The sequence below is a fragment of the Microtus pennsylvanicus genome, chromosome 20 (assembly GCF_037038515.1).
Source record: "Microtus pennsylvanicus isolate mMicPen1 chromosome 20, mMicPen1.hap1, whole genome shotgun sequence".
NCBI classification, from domain to species: Eukaryota; Metazoa; Chordata; class Mammalia; order Rodentia; family Cricetidae; genus Microtus; species Microtus pennsylvanicus.
In genome coordinates, this window is record NC_134598.1 from 3,899,281 (window position 1) to 3,924,900 (window position 25,620).

General features: G+C 46.7%; 1 protein-coding gene across 2 annotated transcripts in view; it reads right to left on the reverse strand.

The window, feature by feature from the left end:
* Positions 1-3,200: 3,200 nt before the first annotated feature.
* Cpm (carboxypeptidase M) overlaps positions 3,201-25,620 on the reverse strand; it is a 52,410-nt gene continuing 29,990 nt past the window's right edge. For both annotated transcript variants that reach the window (XM_075954216.1, XM_075954217.1), the window contains exons 4-9: positions 16,054-16,226; positions 14,257-14,441; positions 12,301-12,471; positions 10,276-10,428; positions 8,518-8,666; positions 3,201-6,471 (exon numbers count right to left, since the gene is read on the reverse strand). In XM_075954216.1, the coding sequence (XP_075810331.1) occupies positions 6,229-6,471; positions 8,518-8,666; positions 10,276-10,428; positions 12,301-12,471; positions 14,257-14,441; positions 16,054-16,226 (1,074 nt within the window). In that variant the 3' untranslated portion in view covers positions 3,201-6,228. The remainder of the gene's footprint in view (positions 6,472-8,517; positions 8,667-10,275; positions 10,429-12,300; positions 12,472-14,256; positions 14,442-16,053; positions 16,227-25,620) is intronic.

Genomic DNA, 25,620 nt, shown 5'->3' on the forward strand with positions numbered 1-25,620 from the left:
GTGACATCTGTAATCCATTGCTCATCAGGATTGAGCCGATCTGACTTGCTAGGTCCCCTATGTGTCCCTCCTGAAACTGTGCTTGCTCACAGAGGATGACCTCTCCTGATAGAGGAGGGCCATTCTGGGTTTGTTGTTTGTTCTGCTGGCAGTGTAGTCCTTTGGTAGATGGATTGACTGTGAATCATATCCTCTGGATTCCTCGGAAATGGTTGCTTGATTTTCACATACTAAAACTTTTTCTCCCCTGAAATATATGTTTCCTTTAGTGGGAGGTCAAAATTAAGGCCACAGATAGTTTGCTTCAGTGACCCTTGAGAGCTAAGTGTAGAGACTAGGAGAGGCTTGGCACAGCCACCCAGAACTGACTTAGCTCAACAGGACAGACCTCAGCTTAGCAGGATTCTGTTGGATTCATTCATGACTAACCATCTCCAGAACCCAGCGAGGCAGCTCCTGTTCACAGGTCCCTTTGGATTTTCTCTTCCTGGGTAGATGGTTGCTTCCTTTGTGCCCGCCATTAAGCTGTCAAGTGCATTGTGCGTACAGTTGGGCATTCAGGATGTTGACGGCCATGAAAACAGCTGTACAGGCTTGTTTGCCTTTCTGATTTCAAAGAAGACAAGGTCTTAAAATGTGAAAAGAATACTGTTGGTATAAAATTGTCCCTCTTGTGAGGATTCATTCCCCCACCTAAAAGGTGGATGCCCGCAGTCCCTTCGTATAGTCTTTATATTCCCTCTTCCCATCAGGAAGACAGCTCAGGTGTCCATTAGCGATAGACCTAACTGCTCAGGAAGGGAAGTTGCTGGCCGACAGAGCAAAGAGTTCGAGTCCAATTTCACTTAAATACTGGGCATACAAAATAGGATGCTTTATTGTTGGGCAGAGGCCTTAATTGGTTAATACTTTGATTTTGACATAGCTAATAAGTTGCCTTTTATCCTCATTATAAAAGCAACATGGCAAATTTGGAGGCTGGGGTTTCAGCTCTGGAGAGAGTTCAGCTCTCTCATGAGGAAATAGGGAGAGAAAACAGTTCTGCTATCCAGAAACAGTTCATACTTTAATTTTTTCTTATTTTCCATCATGACTAATGTTTTAAAATTCTAGTTTAGGGCTGACTGAGTAGGCAAAAGCGCCTGCTGCTAAATCCTGGGACTCCTGGTGAAAGGAGAGCATCTGGGGTTGCCTTCTGACTGCCACGTGTGTCCACGGAATGTGGACATGCATTGTGGACGCACAAATGTGTTAAAACATTTAAAGATTAGTTCATCTTATATCTTTCTCTGTGAGATGGGCTTGTATTGGAGGTTTCAATAGTGGCCCTGCCCTGATCTCTGCCTTCTGTCCAAAGAGCTTTTTGCTATTACCAGCATGTAATTTTTTTTCTTTGTGAGACAGGGTTACTTTGTGTAGTCCTGGCTGCCTGGAACTCACTCTGTAGACCAAGCTGGTCTCAAACTCACAGAGACCCATCAGCCTCTGCCTGCCAAGTGCTGGGATTATAGATGTGCACCACCAGCATGTGAATTTTAAACGTTGTTGGGTTGGTAGTCCAGATCCATCAGCTCATTCAACCTTAATAGCTACACATTTAAATATGTAAGTCTAGGCAAGACGTATCATGGAACTTCTGCCTACGGCCTCCTAATACAGTATATTGCAATTAATTTTCTTTTGAAAGTGGAGAAATATTTGCAACTTAATTTAAAATTGAGATATTTGGGCTGATGAGATGGCTCGGTGGTAAACGAGCCTGGTAACCTGAGTTCCATCCCCAGGAACCACGGGGAAAGCTGGGTGCAGTGGCACTCATTGGCAACTCCAGACTGGAGAAGCTGGAGAGGCAAAAACAGAATCAGCGGAAATGAGAGACCATTTCAGCAAGAAAGGCAGGGCAGTTCCCTAACCCTCTGACAATGTACGTCATACACGTGCTAATTAAATATTTATGTTTAAATATATTTACTTTTTTTTTTTTAAATAAGAAACTGGTAACTACTGTGTAGCCATTAAGGAATGGTTCCACGGCTAAGTGCACTTGGGAAGTCTGTTTCTCTCCTGCATGATTTCTCCAATCCTTTACTGGGTTAATGTGAATCTCCCAAAAGTGTTTTGTTTCTGTGGTGTTGGAGATTGAATCCAGGCCTCGTGCAAGCTTGATGAGTACACTGAGCTGCACCCATTGCCCCAGATTATTTTTGGTCAGGGACACCCTTCCCCATCTTGTCCACGCAACACATAGCCACACTCGGAATATGTCACAAAGAGCATGCCCTGTCCTGGAAGGACCATCTGGATTTCAGGAGTATTGTTGAGACATTCTTGTCCAGGATCTTAAATTTGGTCTCTCCTGGAGTCTATTTGATGGCAGGGTTTTCTAGTTTGTGGATTTTGTTACGTTTGCAAACAAAAAGTAACGGAAAGATGCAACATTCGGTTCATGAACATTCCTTATTGACAAACATAATGTAAATTTAATAAGCTCAGAGATAGTCACGGCCCCTCCACAGCAAATGTTACAATCTTAGACAATCTGAGCATATTTTTGACTTTTTATTTTCCAAGACACTGTGTAGCCCTGGCAGTCCTGGAACTAGCTCTGTAGACCAGACTGGCCTCGAACTCCTGGAGATGTGTCTGCCTTTGCCTCCCAAGTGCTGGGATTAAAGGTGAGCCACCACCACCCGGTTCAATCTGAGCATCTTGCTAGTGGTTTTTTAATGCTAAGAATCACTGAGATGTTTGTAATAAAAAAAAAAACAGCAAGAAGGTGCTAAGGGCTGTGGGGTGGCCTATGTGCTAAAATATAAAATGGTCTGTAACACAGTACAGTGTCTGCTTATTAGTGACATAAGTCTAGAGTAAGCCCAGGCATGTGAACTCTGTTTTAGGGTACCCAGAACACAGTGTCCCTTACCTAATCTAGCCACCGCCCCCACACACCCAAGTCACAAGGAAGGTAGGCGTGAGCTCACAAACATCCATCAGATTTGTCACCAACCTGCTGCTGCGGTAGAACAGCCATGCCACGCGGACCTGTGCACGCTCCAGGAAACCGCCTGCACCCAGCATCGGAGTACCGCTAATGTGCACCATTTTTAGAGACCAATCACACGTACAAGTTTGCTTCCGGAACAAAGCATGGCATTGATTCTTGAAAGACATTGAGAAATGAAGAGAGGAGGCCAAACACGTCGGAGTCGCTCAGCAGTTTATTGGGTGAAAAGCAAAGCACCAGCTTGTGTTTCTCTAGACACCCCACCATCCACTCATCTTCGCGCGCGCGTGCGTGCGTGCGTGCGTGCATGTGTGTGTGCGTGGGGGGGGGCAGGGTCTCTATGATGTAGCTCTGACTATCCTGGGACTACGTAGACCAGGATAGCCTTAAACTCAAGAGACCCACCTGCCTCTGCCTCCTGAGTGCTGGAATTTCACCCACCTCTGAATAGGCGCACGGGTGAACTTGTGAAAGTTTCCTTGAAAATGACATGATTCTTGCTAACCAGTATTTTACCTTTAATAAGGTGTACTGCCTTCAAAGTAGTTACCCAAATACTAGCTGTGCTTTCTCTCCCTGGAGGAGCACCGAAATGTGGTCTGTGCCCAATAGTCAGGAGCGCGGTGGAGCAGGGGTCCCCATCACCCTGCTCTTTCATGTCTCTGTACAGGGGTTACACCTGAATTGGGAACCTCAAAGCGTATCCACCAGGCTAGAGGACACACAGGGACAGGAGCTGGGATCTGAGGACCCAGACCAGGGAATAATTTCACGGTCATGTTTTGTCTTGAGGGTGGGAGTAGTTAGTGGAGACTGAACCCAAGACTTCGTATATGCTAGGCACACTGTCACCAAGCTACACCTCCTCACTCTGTTTAACTGACTCTATGCTGGGTTTTTGATACAGATTTCTGATTTAAATAATATTATCTTAAGAAAGACATAGTGGTCCAGACCATAATAGCTGCTCCAGAGGCTGAGGCAGTCAGGCTGAATTCAATGCCAACTTGGATTACAATGAGTTCCAAGTCCAGCCTACACAATTTAATGAGACCCTGTGTCAAAACGGAAAGTAACAGAACAAATAAGTAGCTGTGGCTCAGATCACTTTCTCCGTGTGTGCCAAGCCCTGGGCCAGTCAGTCTCCAGTAAGACACATCTGCATGCAAGATATTTTGGTAACGGGTTTTCTATTCGGCCCATGAGCCCATTCAGAAAACAGCTCATTTCCTTTAAAAACTTCCCAGGGAAAGGGTGTCCGCATTCAGAACCACCCCAACCCGATTGCAAACCAAGTCTGCGCTTACAAATTTAATTGTTTTTGTCTTTCTAAGCTGGGTCTCACTTATAGTCCAGGCTTGTCTTGACTTTCCTCCCAAGAGCTGGGGTTACAGGCATCAGCTACCACACCTGGCTTAGTCTTCTCTACTTTAAATGTGCTATACCAAACCACTTCCTGAACTATTAATATATGCTTTCCAGATATTCACGCTATTTTCAAATTTTGAAGTGATTAAAAACTACAAATACTATTGATGTTAAAATATAGAATAAGTTTGGCACCAAGAAACGGCATCAAGATGCCTGTGTGTCTCTTCAGTCTGTTAGATCTCAAGCCTTCACCATGTGCCAAGTCCCACAAGGTCTCACCAGGTGATGCAATCGCCATGGGAAACGCACAGCATCCAGGAACCCGCGCACCAGAGCTGCTGATTGGTTTTTCCGTTTGAGCTTTATCCTTACTCATCTACTTATCTATTTTCGAGACAGTGTCTCCTGCTGTATAGCCCTGCTGGCCTAGAATTCAGAGATCCCCCTGCCTCTGTCTCCTGATCCTGAGTGCTGGGATCTCTTAATTCTTGCAATGAGTTAGCATAAATTTACTTCCATAGGTGGTATTTCTACTTCAAACTGATTGTATGAATTTTTCTTTCTGGTCTAGAAGGCAGTGTGGCTAACAGCGAGCAATCCTCTCAGCAGCCTTACGCACTTACGCCCGTATCTCTGGAATGTTTTTCTTGATGTATCCATGAAAAGTCTCTCTCTCTTTCTCTCCCTCTGTGTGTGTTTGCATGTGTGTGTACACATAAGTGAGCTGGATGTTGCGAAATATAAAACTTAATTTCATAAAACTGCTCAAATCCCTACAGTTCTGGTAAGGTCTGTAGCAGGTGGCTGAAACACCTCCCCCAACCATTTATTTCCTATTTTGTGTTAGGCTCTGAGGATACAGGAGCGGACTTTCCCAACAAGCAGATCCTGGCTTCAGAGAGCTCATGTCCTAGAGAAGGCCAGCAGGAAGCGGACGGCTGCTGTGAAGTAATAAGACAACCAGTGCGTTCGAAGGGTCCGGAGGCCTGGAGCTACGCGGGCTAGGAATGGCAGGGCTTCCAGGTGATGATGCGTGGAATGCGCTTTTACTGAGTGGGAAACAAGATGTGGCCCCTCCTCCAGTGCTGTGTGGAAGATGGACCTGGTAAAGAGATACCCAGGAGCAGGAGACCGTGGAGCTGGGTCAGCATTGAGGAAGAGGATGGGATGGATCCAAACAGCAGCCTTCAGTGATGAGGTGAGGTTCACACGGGCCGTACCCAGGCGCTGCATCTCGTGAGCAGCCTGGCATGCATCTGGGACTCAGGCTAAAGACTAGGATGGCTTATGGGGCGTCATCTTAACAGGACTGCGGCACCGGGTGCAGGGAGACAGAGGCCACCTCATGTGTTCCGCTCCGTACACACATTTCCTCTCTTTCCCCCTTAGAACACCGGAAGAGTAGACGTCCTTAGTTCTGTTACCTAGAAATTTCTTCCTTTGGGAAGAACCGCTTATGCGTAGTACCAGGTCTTTACAAATGGCACCATGGGAAGGTCGTACATCGTGGGTAACCAGGAAGTGTCCATCCATTTGGGTTTCTGTGTACAAAAATTAACTTTTTTTTTTCCTTCTAGGGATGTCTGTTTTGCCTCTCAAGTTTCTTACAGATTTCTGGGACTACGTCTGGATGGCGTGTATGTGGGCGGCTCTTGCGAGGCAGCGGCCACCATTTGTCCAGACTGAAGATCGCCTTTGTCACCGCTGAGCTTGGAAACACCCAGTTTTCTTCCTCTTGGGGAAAACAGTGGAGTTTATCCCACTGCGGTCTCACAAGAGGGACAGTTGCCCTAACCTGGAGTAACCAATCCCTGATTCTAGGCGGTGATGGGGCTTGAGTTTCACAGTTTACTTTATTTGAAAAATATGTTCCAAAGAATCACGGAGAATAGGAACAAACTAGGCTTTGTTGCCGCCGAGCGGTTTGGCCTTAGTTTGTACAGAGGAATCGTCGGGCATGAAGGCTCTGATACCAGGATGGAATCCAGACGCCCTCGCAACGGGAGGTGAAAATCCTGTTTAAGAGCGCTGAAGGTCTGGGATTTCCTTGGAATAGTCAGCTTTGTGAGGTGTGGTTCATGTCCAGGGACTGTCACCTGAGCAGGAACACAAACAACTGCATGAGAGATTTCGGATGCGTGGGGCCAACGCTCAAGACCCGATCTGCACCACTAGGATGACGCCTGCCAGGTCTGGGTGAGCGGGGTGGTGCCCGGTGAGTCTGACCAGTGTCTGCTGATGCCAAGAATTACAAAATAAAGCCAGGACAGATACAGGGTCAGCATCTGGCGATGCAAGGCAGGAGAAAGGAGGAAGCAGGGGCTCATTCTGCCAGTCATTTTCCCAGAGTGCGAGGTAAAGATGCCTTTGTACCAAGCCTATACTAGTATCCTTATTGGGTATCACGACTTTGTAAGCACTCTGCCCAACTTGCTACCTTTCGCTTTGCCATTGACCTAAGTGTACAGGTCTACTCCTTTTTTGTATGCATGAGTATTTTGCATGCACCACTTGCATGCAGTGCTCACAAAGACCAGAAGAGGGCATCAGACCTTCTAGGGTTGGAGTTACAGATGGTCATGAACCGCTGCCATGTGGGTTCTGGGGCTTCAAGGGTGGGCAGGGATTGGGGTGGAGGTGGGGGTGCTTCTTAACTGCTGAGTCCCTCCGCTGCTTTCTTCAAAACAAACAAACAAACAAAAAAAGCCTTGAGGTGTTCTAGCTTTGTTCTTGTATATCTTCAGCTAGATTGTGATTGCATTGTATTTTGAGGCCCTGTCTGGTGTAGAACTTACGGTGTAGACCAGGTTGGCCATGAACTGAGACTCCACCTGCCTCTGTGTCCCGAGTGCTGGGATTAAAAGCTTTCTTTTGAGTCTCTTATGCTTCCTAGAAACCAATCTCTTAACAATTAAGTTTGCAGACCCTTTCTCCCCGTTCTAAAGGCTGTCCCCGAATCTGCTGACTGGCTCCTTTGCCATGCTTCTTAATTTATCTCCTTGTCTATCTTAATTTTGTATCTTTGGGGCCCTATCTAAAAAACTTCCGAGACATATATACTGAGCCACGGCTGCGGCCAGAGTCCAGGTTGGACTACCAGTTCCTACGCCTAGATGGTGTCTGCAGCGAGAGCAGAATGGCAAGAAAGAGTTTGAAGTGACAGCCTTCTTCAGAGCAGCTCCCTGGACTGGCTCTGAAGCTTGTGATTCTTCATTCATGGTCTCCTGGCTCACTGATGCTCACTGGCTCTTCCCTGTCTCCCTCACACAGTGCTGGTTCTCCTGCAGGCCTTGGGGTGGGGTTGGAGGCAGGGCGAAGACGCCAGGTGTTTCCTCTCTTCTTTCCTCTGGGTTCCTTTCCAACCATCCCTGTGGTTCCTTTGCTAACCTGAGTTCCCCATCACTCCTTCTGACAATATGGCATCTCAGCATCTCCTTTGCTGCTCTGGCCTCTCTGGCAGGGCCACCTTGGCTCACCCTGGCTTGCTTCTAGTCTGAATAATGAGATTGATGTGTTTGTTAGAATAGCCATTTCGATCTGGCAGGTTCACCTTGCAAGCCCAAAAACCTGACTCAGTTCAATCTCTGGAACGTTTGCTGAAAGGAGCAAACAGACTCCCTTTCCCCAATGCTGCCTTCTGACCACTGCACGTCTGTTATGGAACACACGCGTGCACATGAAAAATTGAAAGAAAAATAGTACTTGGCTTCTATTAAGAATTATTTGCCAGGGCTGGAGGGATGGCTCAGTGGTTTAGAGCATTGCCCGTTCTTCCAAAGGTCCTGAGTTCAATTCCCGGCAACCACATGGTGGCTCACAACCATCTGTAATGAGGTCTGGTGCCTGCAGACATACACACAGACAGAATATTGTATACATAATAATAAATAAATAAATATTTAAAAAAAAAAGAATTATTTGCTAGTTAGGAAAACATGACTTTTCTTCCTGGTTTGCTCCTATCATTCTCTACTCCTTTCCCATCTCAGGTCTGATGCTGTCTCTTCTTTCTGCCTTCCTGAGCCCACAGTTAAGATTTTCCCCTACTCTGGGCCGTCCTAGGTGAGCAGTGTGCACTCTGTGTTTTCACAGTAGCTGGCTCTGCACACTTACGTTGATGATGTAGGACCCCGCACACTTACGTTGATGACGTAGGACCCCGGCAAGAGAAGCAGGTAGTATTCTCCAAGTTTGTTGGTTCGAAACGGGCAGATGTGTTTCCTGTCTTGGACTTCCACGATTACATTCGGCAATGGATTTTTACTCTGATCAAACACTTGACCCTTTATACCTGCAAGACAAAAGGAAAACTCAATATGAATACCAGATTTGGGGCCAGGGAGATGGCTCTGTGGGTAAAAGTGCTTGATGGGCAAAACTGAAGACCCGAGTTCAATCCTTGGGTCCCACAGTGGAGAGAGAGAAGAGACCCCCTAAAAAGCTGTCCACTGGCCTCCGCATGCATCCTGGCACAATACTAATAAACGTTAAGAATTTAAAAGTAAATAAAATCTTTTATGGCTCATGGAAGAAATGTCATCTTTAGTGATTTAGAAACATATTCCTAGTATTCATCTGTACTAACAGTGCTAAAGACAGGAGAGTAATTTTGATGCCTGTAAGTCACAGTTGCGCTACAAGCCTGGTTTGTGGCTATTCAGTCTATAGCACACATCATCAGAGTGGAAGACCGGAAGCGAGAAGAACCCACTCCTGTCCTTCCACGCAGTTTGCTCCATCAAACTCTGCTGACACATGACGGTGGCGAACCCCACAAAATCCCAAACAAAGCTCCTCACTCACAAGCTAGTTGCCAACACATAAGGACTTCGAAGGCTTGTCTTCACACCAGCAAACTGAGTGGCAGCAAAGCTGTACCTGCACTGTGGCTGGAGTCCTGGAAGTGACTGAGGGGCTCTTATTTTTGGTAAGAGCAGCCAACATTTATTGAGCAATTACTATATTCCAGGCTATATACCAGGGGCTCTGGGTACATGTTCAACAGATCCTCACACCAATGCCGCAGGATGGCAATGCTATGATCAGAATTTCACAGGGCCAAAGGAGGAACCAAGTGGTAAAATTCTTGCCTAGCTTTAGGCATCATAACCATGGCTACAAAGCATGAGAAGCGATTGCCAAGACAAAAACAAAACGAAATATTTATTGCAAATGTGAAGAATAAGCGGAGGGTGATCTCACAGGAGTTCAGAGTAACATACTAAAGCATCAGTGTTGGGAGAGCTACGATGGAGGGAATGATCACAGGACTCATGGGGAAAGGCCAGGGAAACCGAAAAGTCAGAATAACAGCAGAGGACCCAACAGAGCTAGTGTATAAAAGGGAGGAGGAAGAGCCAATAAACGTGTTTGTAATGTTGTGCAGATGCTGGTAAGACTGGGTCTTATTTTAAAGATTTTTACATTTATTTATTTGATGTCAGAGGCACTTGTGTGCTATGGCGTGGGTGTGTGGAGGTCAGAGGACAATCTGCAGGGGTCAGTTCCAGGCTGATCTCAGGTCATCGGGCATGGTGTAGACCCGTTGACCTGCTGAGCCATCTGGAGGGCTAAACTAGGCTTCTGATTGGAGATGTTGTGAGAATACGATCTTGCTTTCCTGCTCTTTTGCCAGATTTACATATCAGTCCATGTGTAAAGTTAGGGGTACTCTGGGCTTTTACACCCTCAAATCAAGTGACCACGACTCATCCTGTTTTATGAACAGCAAGGCACAGCGTCTCCTGCACAGCGCAGGTAATATGCTTGTAGGGAGATCAAACGCTTAGTCCAGTACTGAAAATAAAGCCCTGCCACAGGTCCCCAGGAGGTTTTGTGTATGCTCGATGCAAAGATTGTACGCATGCCGTGTGTATTAACAAGTAGTAGGAGACACAAACCTAGGTGCACCTGTCTTATATATTCAATCAAAGAGGCTCTGTTATCATTCCAGAACAGCGGCAGCTTCTCTTCTCGAGGGTATTTGCAGCACGACAGCTCCAACGTGATCTCAAAACACTGGGCCCAGATGTAGTTGTAATCTTGCATTCCACCTAGAAGCAAGTGCACCTCATTTGCGTTAGGGTCGCACGCTGGAGGGGAGCCAAGCGCCGCGTGCCTAGGAGATGCCAACTGTTTTCAATGATGCACCACAATCAAGTGAGAGGTGGGAAAGACCCCTTTTTATCTTCCGAAAGCCTACATTTCACACATTCTCAGTTCCACCGGTATTGGAGAAGCTCAGTTTCAACAAAATGGTGGGGAGGTGGAGAGATGGTTTGGTTCCCAGCACCCGTACAGGAGCTCACAGCCCTCTGCAACTCCAGCTTCAGGGGAGCTGACGCCCTCTTCTGGCCTGTGTGGCGTAGCGCACATGTGGTTCACGGACACATGCAGGGGGAACATTCACACAGAAAATGGATAGATAAATAAATAAATGTAAACATAAGAAAAGAAAACCTCACAAAGAAAATGTCAAAATGTCAAGTAATCTATGTACACCCAGATTCTAGTAACAAAGAATTTCTCTGTCCTTTCAATTTCCTTTTTTTTTAACCTTATGGATTTTTTATTTCTCTCCGAATCCATTTACACACACACACACACACACACACACACACACACACACTTGCAAAAAACTTGCATCAAGTTTGGAAGTTTCCACACATCTGGACGTCTGTCTGGACAGTTACGGTGATCAGGAAGGGCAGCTGTGCCACAGAACAGAAGGTCCTTTATAGCGATGAAGGGGAAGTACCAGCACTATGCTGGCGGCCTGAGGTGGGGGGGACTGGTCTCGAACGGCAGAATGAATTTTAGGGTGCCTCCATGTCTGGCTGGGCCCACTGCCTGAATCATCAGTTGTGGTCTATGCTTATTGACTTCATCTGGAAAACTGGCAGTGGGCCACCCAGACACAAAAGTACCAGTTTGTGCAAGACTGCTCGACAGCCCTGCACCCCAGTGACAGCTGGGGAAGGCGCCTGTGCAGAAATGCATACTGCAGCTTGCTTCTGTCTGGGAGGAAAGGCCGCTCATCTCTAGCTAGAGCTCACAACTCGTGTCCTCCCTCCCTGCATCTCTCCTTTGTTTTTCAGTAGCTAGACTAGTCCCAGTTTCTATACCCCCTGGGCTTCTGTTGACATTACTCTTTCTGGTATGAGTTAAGTCATACAGTGCAGGCCCGTAAATCGCAGCTACTTGGGAGGCTGAGGCAGAAGATTTGAAAATTCAAAGCCAGCCTATGCAATTTAGGAAGCCCTGTCTCAAAGAATGACAAAACACTTCAAATTTGCACTTGTGCAGGCAAAGCTCTAGCTTCAATCACCAGTACTGCCAGGAAGACCAAACAGCAAAGGAACAGCCCTCCTTCTGAGTCCCCTTCCTCCCTTCGTCATCGCCCCTCCTTTGTGTGGTCATCTTATTCAAGGGTGGGGAAACCGGAACCCCACTCCCTGGGCCTGCCTGAGGAGCATTTCCTCACCATCTCCAGCTTCATTTATAAAAGTTGGAAGGAGACGAGCCACGTGGGTTCCACTACCCCATGGTCATAATCAGCGGCAGCTGTAGGAGGGACACCTTCCTCCAAGGTCTGCACTGTTCCCTGCCGGTGCTGGCTATGGCTGCAGACCCCTTCGCAACCCCTGTGCGACTCTCTTCCGACTCTCATGGCACAGTAACCCAATTCCTGATTTTCATCCCCCGAGGGCGAGAGGCCTTTCATCTTTCTTGGCATTGTTCCTGGATTCAGGAAGCGCAGAGTCAAGGAACGAATGTCCGAGTGAATGAAGGAGGCCATGGAAGCGAGGCACACGTCTCCACACTCTCCAAAGCTCCAGGTCACCTCCACGCTCCTGTGATATTCAGGGATGGAGACCTGGCTGAGGGACTGCACTGAGCCTTAAGGCAATGGCTGGTAAGCTCACCTTGCAGCGGGTACCAGGAGTACCCATTAGTGATACCGTTGGGGAAGTGCCGCTTGTTCTTACACTGGTCTCCCTTCGTCATATTGGGATTCCGGGAAGCATAGGTGTATGCGAGGTGCTGAAAAACGTCATCGTCTGGAGTTAGACTTCGGGACAACAGCGTCCCCGTAGCTGTGTTAGAAAGACAAAGGGACACGTATAACACACGAAAGAACATCAGTCGATACAGCCACAGTGCACGCGGACAGTTTCGGTCTCCACTTCTGAACACGCCCTGTGGTAGTTTGAATTAACAGCCCCCTTAAGACCGTAGCGAGTGGCACTATTAGGAGGCACGGCCTTGTTAGAGGAAGGGTGTCACTGTGGTGTTCAAGCTATGCTCAGTGCGACACTTGGTTCACTTCCTGTTGCTTGTGATCAAGATGTAGAACTCGCAGCTCCTTCTCCGGCACCGTGTCTGCCTGCACGCTGCCTTGTCCCACCATGATGATAACGAACTGAACCTCCGAAACCGTAAGCCACCCGTAATTAAATATTTGCCTTTGTAAGAGTTGCTCTGGCCATGGTGTCTATTCATAGTAATAGGGACCCTAAGTAATATACACCTATCTTCTTTCTTCTCTTTAACAATCAAGGGTGTTATCTCACACAATAATCAGTCTAGAAAGGACGTCAGCTCTTCATCACGCTGGCCACGTCTGGAGTTAGCAGCTTCCCTTAGGTGCTGCCAAGGGTTAATAGACATCTCTGCCATAGTTCCAGTTCTTTTCAGCTGTTTGTTTGAGACAGGTTTCTCTATATAGTCCTGGCTGTCCCTGGATCTCGCTATGTTCACAGGCAGGCCTTCACCCGCCTGTCTCTCCCTCCCGAGTGCTGGGATTAAAGGCGTGCACCACCATGCTTGGCCCTTCAACACATCTCACAGGGTGAAAACACACATGAGATCATTTAACGGACTCCAAAGCAGGGTTCCCAACCTTCTAATGTTGCAATTCTTTAACACAGTTCCTCATGTTGTGGCGGCCGCAACCATAAAATTATATTTGCTGCTACTTCATAGTTATAATTTTGCTTCTGTTATGAATCACACTGTGAATATCTGATATGCAGCCCCTGTGAAAATGTGAAAAGGTCGTTCAACCCACAAAGGGGCTGCAACCCACAGGCCGAGAACCACTAGAGTCAACAGCATTCGTGAGATTAAAAAACAGAAAGAAACAAAAACGGTAAGCCATTTGGTCCTATTTTCTTCTAGCCACATAATCTAAGTCTGTGATGCCATGTGGACCTGGCTGTAGGATTTCTCCCATGGGTATCTTGTTACTGGCTGTCATTTAGCCACCTGTTCATCCACTGTTTAGGAATTTTAGGAACCCAGGGGGTGGTGGCTCACACCACCCAGCACTCGGGAGACAGAGGCAGGCACATCTCTGTGAGTTTGAGGCCAGCCTGGTCTACAGAGCAAATTCCAGGACAGGCTCCAAAGCTACAGAGAAACCCTGTCTCGGAAAACCAAAATACATACATACATACATACATACATACATACATACATACATAATAACAACAACAATAGAATTATAGAAAGAGCTGGCCATGTGGACCAGGCTGCACAGCGCTGGCCAAGCCTGCACAAAACTCTGGGTTTGATCCCCAGTATTTCATAAACCAGACCTGGTGGTACAGCCTATGAGGGTCAGAAGTTCAAGGTCATTCTCAGCTACATTGTTCCAGGTGTCCTGTTACACACAAACTTCATTCTTACTCCGTTTCCTCCACAAACAAACAACAACAAAACAAAAGAAAACACCCCAACAACAGCAAGGATCGCTCAGGGTTAGGGACCATGAGGCGTTGTCTGGCCAGCCAGAGACAGTTAAAGGCAGGTTGCAGAGCTCATTCCACTCCAGGGGTGGAGCTGGCAGTGGTCTGCCCGAGCGGGGCCACATCACCCACCTTGCACGCCGTTATCGAAGGGGTAACTGGCCACCAGGGCACCCCCATGGAGATTCGCAGAGAGGACAAACGTCTCGGTTTTCAGCCACTTCATGACTGCCAGTGTCTCCGGCTGCTTTGACACGTTATTACTTTCAAAGGCATCAGGGAAGTTTCTGTTTAGGTCATAATTGTTGAAATTTTCCCTTTAAAAGAAAGGATTTTGTTTATTGGGGAGTGTGGGTGTGGGGGCCTGAGACTCAGGCTCCAGGTGTTTCCCAGATGTGAATACAAGTGCAGTGGATGATTGGTGTGGGGCCTCTCATGAATTAAAGTCCCAGTCCCCTACTGTGTGGTCTGCTTCCTGATGGGACGTTAGCTACTGTGACACAAGCAAGGGTCGGACAATTGTTTGCCTTCTGGGACTTCTTGTTCTTGGAACACTGCCTTTTAGACACGGAGGCTACGTAGAACAACGAGGAACCCAGGTGACAGCCAGAATGCAGCCAGACACTTGGCTCTAGGCTACTAGGCTAACCGTCTCAGACAGACCTGTGCTGAGAGGCCCCAGGGGGAGCAGGGACTGATATCCATCTGGCATTGTCCCCTTTTAAATTCGGGACTTCTAGAACCAGCAGTCAATAAAAAGCTCCAGTCACCATGTTGGCAGTGGCTCCTCACACAGCACCCAAGGGCAGAAGCAGGTCACTCTATATAAACATGCTTCACATTGCTGGCGTGGCCACGCTTAGCCCTGCTAGAAAGGTTAAAGATGAAGGGAATCCAGACCTGAGAGTTTTCTTAGTTATTTTTGGTAAACCCAACAAATTTATAAACTGCAAATATATGTGTCTATTAAGCATAGAGAAGCCCTAAACTCCCCGAGGGACTTTGAAACAGAGTACACCGTTAGCATTCGCACTTCTTAGGGTACTGGGTTAATAAACCAGTGGGTAACACTGGAGGGGCTGTGTATGATGCTAGGCCAGTAGTTCTCAACCTGTGGGTCAGGACCCACTTGGGGAGGCCGAACAACCTTTTCACAGGAGTAGCCTATCAGGTACGCTGCATATCAGATACTTACACTATGGTTCATAACGGCAGCAACATTACAGTTGTGAAGTAGCAATGAAAATAACTTTACGGTTGGGGGTTGCAGCGTTAGGAAGGTTGAGAACCATGCCCTAGGCCAATGCCACGCTAACAGTGATAAACACAATGATAAACTGCCCTTGGTAGCTCGCAGTTTCTCGGAGAGAAAGATATTAAATAAGAAGTTAGACATTAGGGGCCCGTGTGATGGATTAACAGGTAAAGGTGACTTATGCCAAGCCCGGCGAGCTGAATTTGATCCCCCGGACCCACCCACACGGTGAAGGGTGAGAATCAATTCCCACAAGTTATTCTCTGATTCTACATGTCCATCATGGCAGGTCCTGGATCATGCCCCACAAATAAATAAATCAACATAATATAGTAAATAAAAATTGTGCCATGAAGGTATAGTGTCGGATGACAGAAAGCACGTAGGCCACTAAATGCAGGCTACACAGCTGGGGAAAGGGTTTTTACAGTACAGCGAGTTGGGCTGCTGATGGGGATGAAGAACGGAAACGGACGTACGCAGTACCTGAGCTGAGAAAGCACTCGAGAGCTCCAGGAGGAAGATTAGAGAGGCCGAACGAAGCGGGGAGGATGAGAAGTGGTCAGCAGAGGCACCATGTACCATCCTACAAGATGGAGGCCTGAAGAAGCTCAGGGCACCTGTGCCGGGCACGGGCTCTGGGGAGCTTCCCCGGGAGACCAAGCCCTCTTTACCTCCCATTGCTGTAGTAACAGTCGGGCTTCTTGACGGCTTCAAATCCATCTGGGTTCATGGAAGGCATGATGTGGATCCGAGTGCTGTTGATCAGACGCGTGATGTCGGCGTCGTTCCCGTGACTCCTCACCAGGTAGTCAATCAGGTGGAGCAGCAATTCTCGCCCCACAGTCTGTGTGCCAAAGAAGAACGGGGCTGTTAGCGAGTCAGAAAAAAACAAGGAAAAAGTTCCCCAAAGCACAGATTCCCCTGTGGCGTCTCACATTTGCTACCTTTGATATTGGTGAGGCCACCTGTTTTCTTTCTTTTCCTTTTCTTCCTTTTCCCCTCCGTCCTCTCTCTCTCTCCTCCCTCTCTCTCTCCTCTTCTCTCCTCCCTTCCCCTCCCTTCCCCTCCCCTCCCCTCCTCTTCCTGGAATTGGACTTGTGAGCTGCCGTTAGGAGCTGGGAATTGAAACCTGGTCCTCTGGGGAAGCAGCCAACGCTCTCAACCGCTGAGCTGTCTCTCCAGCCTCCCCTGCCTCCCCGCCAGGTTATTTTAATTTCTCCTATTCTCTTACCACAGAAATATATGATTTTCTAGGAAGATTTTTGAAAATATTAATAACAGTCAATCTGGGTGATAGTTCCTGGGTTGCTTCTCAATGCTTATTTTTCTAGTATCAGTTGTGAAACAAAAGAAAACCCATGTTGTCATAAAATAATACAATAGCGTTTCTTTCAGAGGAAAGCTGTGTAGAACCAAAGAAGTACCTGTCTTAATATTCCAAAATAAATTCTTAGTGCCTAACTATAGAAGGTTAAAAAGAAATCTCATGAATGCAAAGAAATGGCCACGCAACAGTTGGTTTTTTTTTAGTGTTATTTATTTATTTATTATGTATACAACATCCCTTCCGTGTATGCTTGCAGGCCAGAAGAGGGCACAAGATCTCATTACAGATGGTTGTGAGCCACCATGTGGTTGCTGGGAATTGAACTCAGGACCTCTGGAAGAGCAGTCAGTGCTCTTAACCTCTGAGCCATCTCTCCAGCCCAACAGTTAGTTTTAAAAGGCTGAGAGCACACACAACGTCTTAGAGGGAGTTAAACAAAATCCTCTCATTTTTTTTATTGGGCCATGTTTGCTGCCCCCCCTGTGATTTACGACAAATATTATTCAAATGTCTTCTCCCCAGCCTGAATGTAAATGCCTCAAATACTCATTCATGTTTTAAATATAAACCTCCTCTTTTTCCTTAAATTTAAGGCTTGGAGTATGAAGCCTCGGGTGCTTGAACTTTGAGAGTTTGTGGTGAGATGGCCCCTCCCAGCCTAACTGCCTCCACGCGGACTTTCCAGAGAATGCAGTCTTCTCAGCAGGGTCCCCAGGAATGAAGTTAGGCCGGAGACACACACACCAGCTTCTGGGATCCCCACCCCCACTCCACCCCAGCCCAGGTGACTCAACTCAGAAAGCAGAAAAAAAAAAATCCACAGCAGTTTAGTTCAACTCAGCCAAGTGGGAACTGGCCAGGTAGGTAAAAATGAGTCTTATTCTACAAAGAACGCTTAGGAACAGTAGAGATTTTTTTAAAAAATATTTATTTATTTATTTATTATGTATACAGTATACAATATTCTGTCTGTGTGTGTGTCTGCAGACCAGAAGAGGGTTGTGAGCCACCATGTGGTTGCCGGGAATTGAACTCATGACCTTTGGAAGAGCAGGCAATGCTCTTAACCACTGAGCCATCTGGAATCCCCATGGCAGGTGCCAGGGAGAGAGCAAGTGGGAAGGAGGCCAGGAAAGAGCAGAAACGGGGAGGGGATGAAAGGAGGGAAGGACAAGAGCAAAAGCTTGAACTAGCAAGAGTTGTTTTTAAATTGCTCCCTGGTTGTGGTGGCGAACACCTTTAATCCTGAGACTGCCAAGGCTGAGGCAGGCGGGTCTCTGTGAGTGCAAAGCCAAGCTGGACTATTGAGTTCTAGACCTGATAGGGTAGCATAGTGAGACTGTTATCTCAAAAAACAAACACACCACCGCACTGTAAGAAGGCAGCTGGGAGCGGCAGTGGCAGAAAGTCTGTCAGTTTGCATTGTTACAGGTTTAGTCCATTTGACTGATTGCTTAGTCCTCCTTGGTCAAATGTTGGGCTACACAGTGTACTATCTGGCATGCTCTCTCTGGTCTCCACACCTAAGCTGTGGTTCCACTAAACTTGACGTCTCTGTTACTAACACAGATTGTAGTCCCTGAACTAAACCACCTTCCCATTCCATTGAAGCCTCCAGAACAGGGATCCTAACTGTTTTCTTCTTGACCCACAGTCCTCTGGACTTCATGCCTAGCGTCTAGCATAGCAGACATGTTGTGGAATATTATTTGAACTGAACAAAGATGTGCTACATTTGTTTCTGCCGCCGTTGTTAATGATGTAAAGACGTATTATTTTTGTTTCTGCGGCATTTGTTTAATTATGAGAAGATGTATTTCTGTTTCTCCTCGCCTGCTTAAGACACCTGATTGGTCTAATAAAAAAGCTAAACGGCCAATAGTTAGGCAGGAGAGGGCTACATGAGGCTAGCGAGCAGAGAGAATAAGTAGGAGGGGAAGAACAAAAGAAAAGAGAGAGAAGAACGAGGGAGAAAAGGAACTGGAGACTCCCAGGCCCAACCAGCAAGACACAGAAGAATCAGGAAAAGTAGAATAGACGAAAGAAAGAAAGAAAGAAAGAAAGAAAGAAAGAAAGAAAGAAAGAAAGGAAGGAAGAAAGGTAAAAGGCCCTGTGGCAAAATGTAGACAAATAGAAAAAGGATAAAATGAGAGCTAAGATAAGGTCAAGCGCCCATAACTAATATTAAGCCTCCATGTCATAATTTGAGAGCTGGTTGGTGACCCAAAAGAAAAAGCCTGGTACACAGTCATCTAATGAACAACTGCTAATAAATTACTGTTGACAAACCCATTACAAGATCAGGACGGGGGGCTGGAGAGACGGCTCAGAGGTTAAGAGCATTGCTTGCTCTTCCAAAGGTCCTGAGTTCAATTCCCAGCAACCACATGGTGGCTCACAACCATCTGTAATGGTCTGGTTCCATCTTCTGGCCTGCAGGCATACACACAGACAGAATACTGTATACATAATAAATAAATATTTAAAAAAAGATCAGGACTGTTCTAAGGAAGAAACAAGAGGGCCTAAGGCATGGGAGAGAGACGGACACTTGATAAATTCAGTCAAAAGACTTTCAGTGTTGAGCAGATTTTGCAGAGTGAGAACTGATAGCTCCCCTACGGCAAGAACTTGGGATATCTGGTCCCATTAGCCCCAGGGAGAGAGAGAAAGGGCAAGAACTTGGGATACCTGGTCCCATTAGCCCCAGGGAGAGAGAGAAAGTGCTGCGCACGAGCAATCTACTAGCGCATACTCCAAATCAGTTAGGTGCTTCGTCTGGAATAATCATTAGTTCCCTTCCGAATCCCCAAATGAGGAATTCTCCAAACCTGTGGGGGCCAGCCGTGATAAGCTAAGTCTGGGCAGGCCACCCAAAGGAAGTTCTTTACTTCCAACCATTATCACCCGGGACTCTGACCATCAACAAATTTAATTAGAGGTCTGAGTCTCATAGTTTACCCTGAGACAATGCCTGGCTGCAGGAGGAACCACAGATTGCCCCATCCCCACCCAAGAGCACACCATTCAAAGGAAATGCCTCGCATTCCAGGAGCTGTAAAGACACCTGCCAGTGCACCTCAATAGGACACCCTAGACAAATGTCAGCCAATCAGGGCCCTAAATCTCAGACAACCTTCACCCCCACTTTTACCACTATAAAAACCCAATTCTAATTGAGCTCGGGGCTGTCCGGTTATTCCAATATGTTGGACATGCAGAGAGACTGGGTTTGCAAACTTGATTAAAATAAAAGCTCTTTGCTTTTACATATGGGACTTGGTTTCCTTGTTGGCCTTGAGGGGACTTCGTGGATTTGGGCATAGCAAACCCACATTGCCTCCATGAGAGTGCATGACAGTAATAGGAAAAATATCCTGGAAGTGACATTTGGAAGGACAGATTTTACTATTTGGTTTGTTTTAATAAATGTGGAACCCTGACCATTGAACTACACATCTTCCAGTTTATTTTCTACTGTTGTGGTAAACCGCATGACCAAAAGCAACTTGGGGAAGAAAGGTTTTAATTCATCTTAGAGCTTGTCGTGCATTAGGAAGGAGGCCAGGGCAGGAATCTAGAGGCAAGAGCTGAAGCAGAGGCCGTGGGTAGTGTTGCTTACTGGCTTGCTTATACCACCTGCCCAGGGGTGGCACCATCACAGTGGGCTGGACCCTCCCAAGTCGATCATCAATAACAGAAGTAATGGTATGAAATGTGACGGCGTTTTCAAGTCTATAGCAAACAAACAACCGTGGTAAAAAAAAATTCATTGCTGTGTACTATGGACACATGTGATATAAACTTCAGAAACAAAATAAAACTCTCGTGACTGACACACCACTAAAAAAAACCCAGAACTGCAATCCAGTTAAACTTAATGAATATTCACCGAGTATTTATTTCTACAGTAATTAGAGCATAGGCCCTGAGGTCAAGGGAACCTGAGCTAGTTCCCTCTCCTCTGTTGCTGGGTTAGCTGAAGGCTTGGCACTGAATTTTTCAGCACAGTGGTGACCTGCTTGGTCCCTCCTCCGAAGAACAAGTAGAGATGGTTTATGAAACAAGAGAAGATGGTTTATGAAACAAGAGATTGTGTATCTATCTCAATATTGTCCATAAAAATTTAAAAGCACAGGCTAGAAAATCGGAACAAAACAGTGAAAGGAACTTGTGGAAGGAATGGGGGTCCCTCCCAGTGCTTCTCTCTGAGGCTAAGAACATTAGACATCCTGGTGTCAAGGTGTGCCCATGGCTTTCAGGCAAGCTTGATTTTAATTGGTTGTCCTTTTCTCCGAAGAAAGCAATTGTAGAATGAAGTGCATGCATATGCATGTGTGCATTAGTTCAGGCGTGTGTGGTAACGGTGGGAAAAGTATCGCCCCTGACATATCATGCATGCACCTCACACTGATGCGTGTGTGCGTGGTAATGGAGGTAAAAGCCCCTCTGACAGTCTCAAGGTGCCAGGAGAGTAGAGACTGGAGAAATCTACATCAAGATTAACATCTGGAAGAAGCCAGTTGGCAGGAAAAACAGGAAGTCCTTGCCCTTCTGGGCTACATGAAAGGAACAGAACAAAACCTACCGTTTGCAGAGGCAACCAGAGATCTTAGTGAGCTCATGCCCAGTCAGTGTTAGCTGCTGCTCTGCCTTGTAAAGAGTTAGAGCTAACTGGTTAGAGCAGCACTCGGAGCCAATGTCACAGAAAAGTCATGAGACAACGGCACAGTCATCAAAGACGAGCGAAACACCCACACTTGGGGCTCATCTCAAGTACATCCACCTGAACTTTGCAAGGAGAGACATAAAAATGTACAAAATGAGAATGGGCTTTATAATAAAAACCTTACTTCCTACGTAGCAACACCCTTCTGCAAATGGCTATTTTAAGTCCGGAGTGCAAGCTAGCTCAGCTCAGCATCAGCCGAATTAGCTCTGAACAGTTCCTAAGATGCACATTAACCAAACATATTTCACCTGCGTTGGCAAATGCTTGCGTTTTAGTTTCACTTCACTGCTCTGATAAAACACCCTGACAAGAAGCAACTTAGGGAAGAGGGGTTTAGCAGGCTTCCTGATGGGGGATTCCCTCTGTATGCTGTGAATACCATTGGTTAATGAATAAGAAACTGGCTTGGCCTATAGCAAGGTAGAACTTAGTTAGGTGGGGAAAACTAAACTGAATGTGGGGAGGAAGAAGGCAGAGTCAGGGAGAAGCCATGCAGCCCTGCCAGAGACAGATGCCGGCTGGAATCTGGCCTGTAAGCCACAGCCCTGTGGCGATACACAGATTAATGGAGATGGGTTAATTTAAGATATGACTTAGGCAGAAAAACACATAAGCTATTGGCCAAACAGTATTGCAAATAATATGGTTTCTGTGTTATTATTTCGGGGCTCAGCAGCTGGGAACAAAGAGGTGGCCTCACACGACGGCTTACAGTTCCAGGCTACAATCGTTTTGGAGAAGACAAAGCAAAGGACACAAGGAGGCCGCCACATCACATCCACAGCCAGGAGCTGGAAGCAGGCATGCACACACACTAACTTGCTTGCTTGTTTGCTTGTGCTTAACTTGGCCCCTCACTCTGTAGCCCTAGCTGGGCTGGAACTCAGAGATCAGAGGTTAAAGGTGTGAGCCACCCTTCCAGGTACTTCTCCATCCTTACATAGTCAAGACTAGGGAATGTGCCGCCCATAGTGGACAAGGTCCTCTCTTATTAACTTAATACAATCCCTAAAGACACACCCACAGGCTAACTTAATGAACACAATCCTTAAAGACACGCCCACAGGCTAACTTTATGAAAACAATCCTTAGAGACACGCCCACAGGATAACTTAATGAACACAATTCTTAAAGACACGCCCACAGGCTAACTTTATTAACACAATTCTTTTTTTAAAAAAATATTTATTTATTTATTATGTATACGATATTCTATCTGTGTGTATGCCTGAAGGCCAGAAGAGGTCACCAGACCCCATTACAGATGGTTGTGAGCCACCATGTGGTTGCTGGGAATTGAAGTCAGGACCTTTGGAAGAGCAAGCAATGCTCTTAACCACTGAGCCATCTCTCTAGTCCATGAACACAGTTCTTAAAGACACACCCACAGGCTAATTTAATAAACACAATCCCTAAAGACACGCCCACAGGCTAATTTAATGAACACAATCCCTAAAGACACGCCCACAGGCTAATTTTATGAAAACAATCCTTAAAGACACGCCCACAGGCTAACCCAATGTATCCAGTCCTTCACTGAGATTCTCTTTCTAGGTGATTCTAGGTTGTGACAAGTTGACAATTAAAGATAACCATTACACCTTGACTCTTACTTCTAGAATTAAGTAACCAGGTGACAAGGGCCATAGTAACACTGTAAGGAAGAACCCCAGAATGTGGGTTCTGCATAGGAGACCATTAAACTGGCCTCTTCTTTAAGCCTAGAATCATAAAAAGATTCTTTTTTTAATTTTAATTTTTTTAAAAAACAAACTATTTTTTTTCATTTTACATGGCAATCCCAGTTCTCATTCCCTTCCCTCCACCTTCTCCCCCACTCCACCCCCATCCACTCCTCAGAGAAGGTAAAGCACATGGCTTTGGGGAAGGTCCAAGGCCCTCCCTACTATATCTAGGCTGAGCAAGCTATCCCTCCAAAGAGAATGGGTTCCCAAAAAGCCAGTACAAGTAGTAGGGATAAATCCTGGTGCCATTGCCAGTGGCCCTGCAGTCTGTCTCAGCCATACAACTGTCACCCATATTCAGAGGGTCTAGTTTGGTCTTATGTTGGTTCCTTCCCCCCACCCGAGCCATCTCCCAGGTCCTGAACATTATTATGAACATTTAATGTAAAGTTACACAGTTTTCAAAGGAGGTGTTAAAGAGACAAGGTGGAAATTCATGGAGGGATGGATGGACACAGAAATGGGCCCTGATGCCGCAACTAATCTCCTCAAATACAGAAGCAATTATGAACCACCCCTCCATGTGGTGGTGTCTAGAGGAGAGGAAATGTCCTCAAAAAATCCCGTGCTGCATTGGTTCTGCCGCGCCGCTCGGTGTATATATACCCCTCCAGGAACTCACCATGAGGTCCTGAATGACAGGAAACGCTAAAGATCCTTGGGTCAGGACCAACCGCTCAAGATGCTGCTTTTCAGTAGGACTGAGGTCATCAAGAACAGAAAATACTTTCAGTCCCAAAAGTTCTAAGAGGGACATGGTGGGGCAGGCTCAGCTTTATGCTCAGAGTCAGTCCTCTGCTGCCCGGTCTCCAGCTCCTGGAGGCGTCAGTAGGAGGGCAGAATACCCAAGACCTCAATACATCTCTTTAATAGGCCCGCAGAGCCCACAGCCACGAGCCGGGATGTAAACGGCATTCACAATACTTCAGACCCCCACTCAGAGCACACGAAGGCTTTCTCCGCCATCCCTCCACGCCAGGGAGGGCCTGGGTTAGATGGGACACAGTGACGCCCCGAGAGACGATACCGAGTTTATGAAGGCACACAGAAAAGTCAAGCATAGCCAGGCAGGCAGGCAGGCAGGCCAGAGACCAGCAGCCTGTAACCTCGGAATCCCGGGGAAGTCAATGAGTAACTTCCTGGAGTCAATGAGTACCATCTGTCTCTTATTAAACAAGGATTCCAGGAGCCCTTGATCGATAGACTAGATAGCAAAGAAAAAGAAAAAAAAAAAGAAGCCTGGGCTACTCTGTGTAACAAACAATTTTGGGCAGATTCCCAGCAACATAAAGTCTATTAAAGAAACAGACCATTATGATTAAACAAACAAACAAAAAACTAGTCGTATTGTTCTTTACCCATCCCAAGCCAGTTTCCTCTCTTGCAAGCGTGTATTTGCATCCTCTCAGCAGGACGGGTTGGGTGACATGCTTGGCGAGGGTTGGCCGTGTGTGTCATAAAGGGAGGAGCCCAGGTCCTATGGAACCAGAGCTTGAGGAGGTTAAACCAGGTCACAGGGTCGAGCCTTGCTGAGAGCATCCCACCCAGCTAGTGCAAATGGTTCGGTATCTAGCAGCCTGTGCTTCCTGCCATATGCACAGACTCTGGAACCCCTAAAGGCTAAATATGCCCTTTATTTAGGGAACTTTATGTATCCCCTATTAATTTCCTTTACTGCGGCAACTGGGAGCTCCCCTTCCTTCCTCAGTTGTGTGGAGTCCTGGTATATAGAAAACAACAAAAGTTTTCAAGGTGGAAAAGAGGCAGACATCTTCAACAGTCCTACTGGCCTGGGTGGTTTTCGTCAACTTGATACAAGCTAGGATCACATGGGAAGAGGGAACGTGAGCTGAGCAAATACTTCCATTTGATTGGTCTGTAGGTTAGTCTGCAGGGCATTTTCTCAAGTGAGGACTGATGTGGGAGGGTCCAGTCCACTGTGCGGGGTGCTAACCTGTAGTGGCATTTCACTTGTATTTTAATAAATAAAGATGCCTGAGGATCAGAAAATCATGAAACAGCCCCACTGGTCAGCCTTACAGACCAAGCAGCAATGACACACGCCTTTAATCCCAGTAGCCACACGAGCTGCCATAGAAACCAGGCGGTAGTGGTCTTTAACCCCAGAACTAGAGTGGATTATAAAATGGAGGAGTCAGCTCTCAGACACAGTCTCACTCTGAGATTCCTGGAGGCAGGGTCACCATTTCAGACTGAGGTCAAAGTAAGAGCCAGTGACTGGCTGCTTTGCTTTTCTGATCCTCAGACAAGATTTAATTATTGGTCTTGGGACATAAGAGAAAGGGAGCTGACTGTGAGCTAGAGAAAGAGACTGTTGCAGGGCAGTGGTGCACGCGGCTTTAATCCCAGTACTCAGGAGGCAGGGATTAAAGGGAGGAGGATCTCTGTGAGTTCGAGGCCAGCCTGGTCTATA